This window comes from Trichoplax adhaerens, genomic scaffold (genome assembly GCF_000150275.1).
Source record: "Trichoplax adhaerens TRIADscaffold_3939 genomic scaffold, whole genome shotgun sequence".
In the NCBI taxonomy this organism is placed as follows: Eukaryota; Metazoa; Placozoa; class Uniplacotomia; order Trichoplacea; family Trichoplacidae; genus Trichoplax; species Trichoplax adhaerens.
The window spans coordinates 283-1,129 of NW_002062164.1; the positions used below are offsets into that span (position 1 = coordinate 283).

Here is an 847-nt window from a genome sequence, read left to right on the forward strand (position 1 = left end):
TCGCCAATAGTCTTAGTGGAGAACCCTTGTCTGTCCTACCGATTATGCATCGACTTTAGGACGATAAGCGCTGAATCGATATTAGATACCTATCCACCGAGATAGACGAAATTTTAGAGCTCTTAGGAATAGCTAAGTATATCACGACCTTGGATCTGGCGAAGGGTTTTCGCAGATCCCGTTGAAAGAGAACTCGAAGGCGATAAATGCCTTCACGGCTCCGTTCAGGCTATACGAATTTAACGTAAAGCCGTATGGATAACATAGTGTTCGTGCCACATTCTTACGACTTCTGAATGAAGTCCTGACTTAATAAGAAAGTTTTGCCTGGACATATATTGATAATGTTCTTATCTACAGCGAAACTAATGACCAACATGTGCCGCACCTGTCAGAAGTTTACCAATATTTTGAGCTACATGTTTCAAGCGTAAAAAGGATAAGTGCCCACTGGCGAGAAAAGGAGTTAGCTACCTCAGCTATGAAATCAAAGGAGGAAAGATGGCCCGGATGGAAACACATATTGTGGCTATTCGGAAGATATCGTCTCCACAAACTAAGATAGAGGTTGGAGCGTTCCTCGGGATAATGGGATACTACCGACGATTTATTTCAAATTTTGCCCAATTGGCTAGGCCATCGGAGAAGTTAAATAAGAAAGCAAGCCCTACTATAGTGAAGCTTGATGAACAGATGCAACCAAGCTTCAAGAGATTGAAGGATGGAATAAGTAAGAAACCGATCTTACAACTAATTAAGCTTGATCGACAATACATCTTATGCACGCATGCTTCGAAAAGACGCCTTGAGGCGCTTTTAAGTCAGGTCGACGACAAGGATAAGAAGA

General features: G+C 42.1%; 1 protein-coding gene across 1 annotated transcript; it reads left to right on the forward strand.

Moving 5' to 3' along the window:
- Window positions 1-423: 423 nt before the first annotated feature.
- TRIADDRAFT_9933 (uncharacterized protein) lies at window positions 424-777 on the forward strand (the record flags this gene model as incomplete). Its single annotated transcript, XM_002119008.1, has 1 exon — window positions 424-777. A coding segment is annotated over one exon (354 nt), but the record flags the coding sequence as incomplete, so codon positions are not given.
- Between the last annotated feature and the right edge of the window lie 70 nt (window positions 778-847).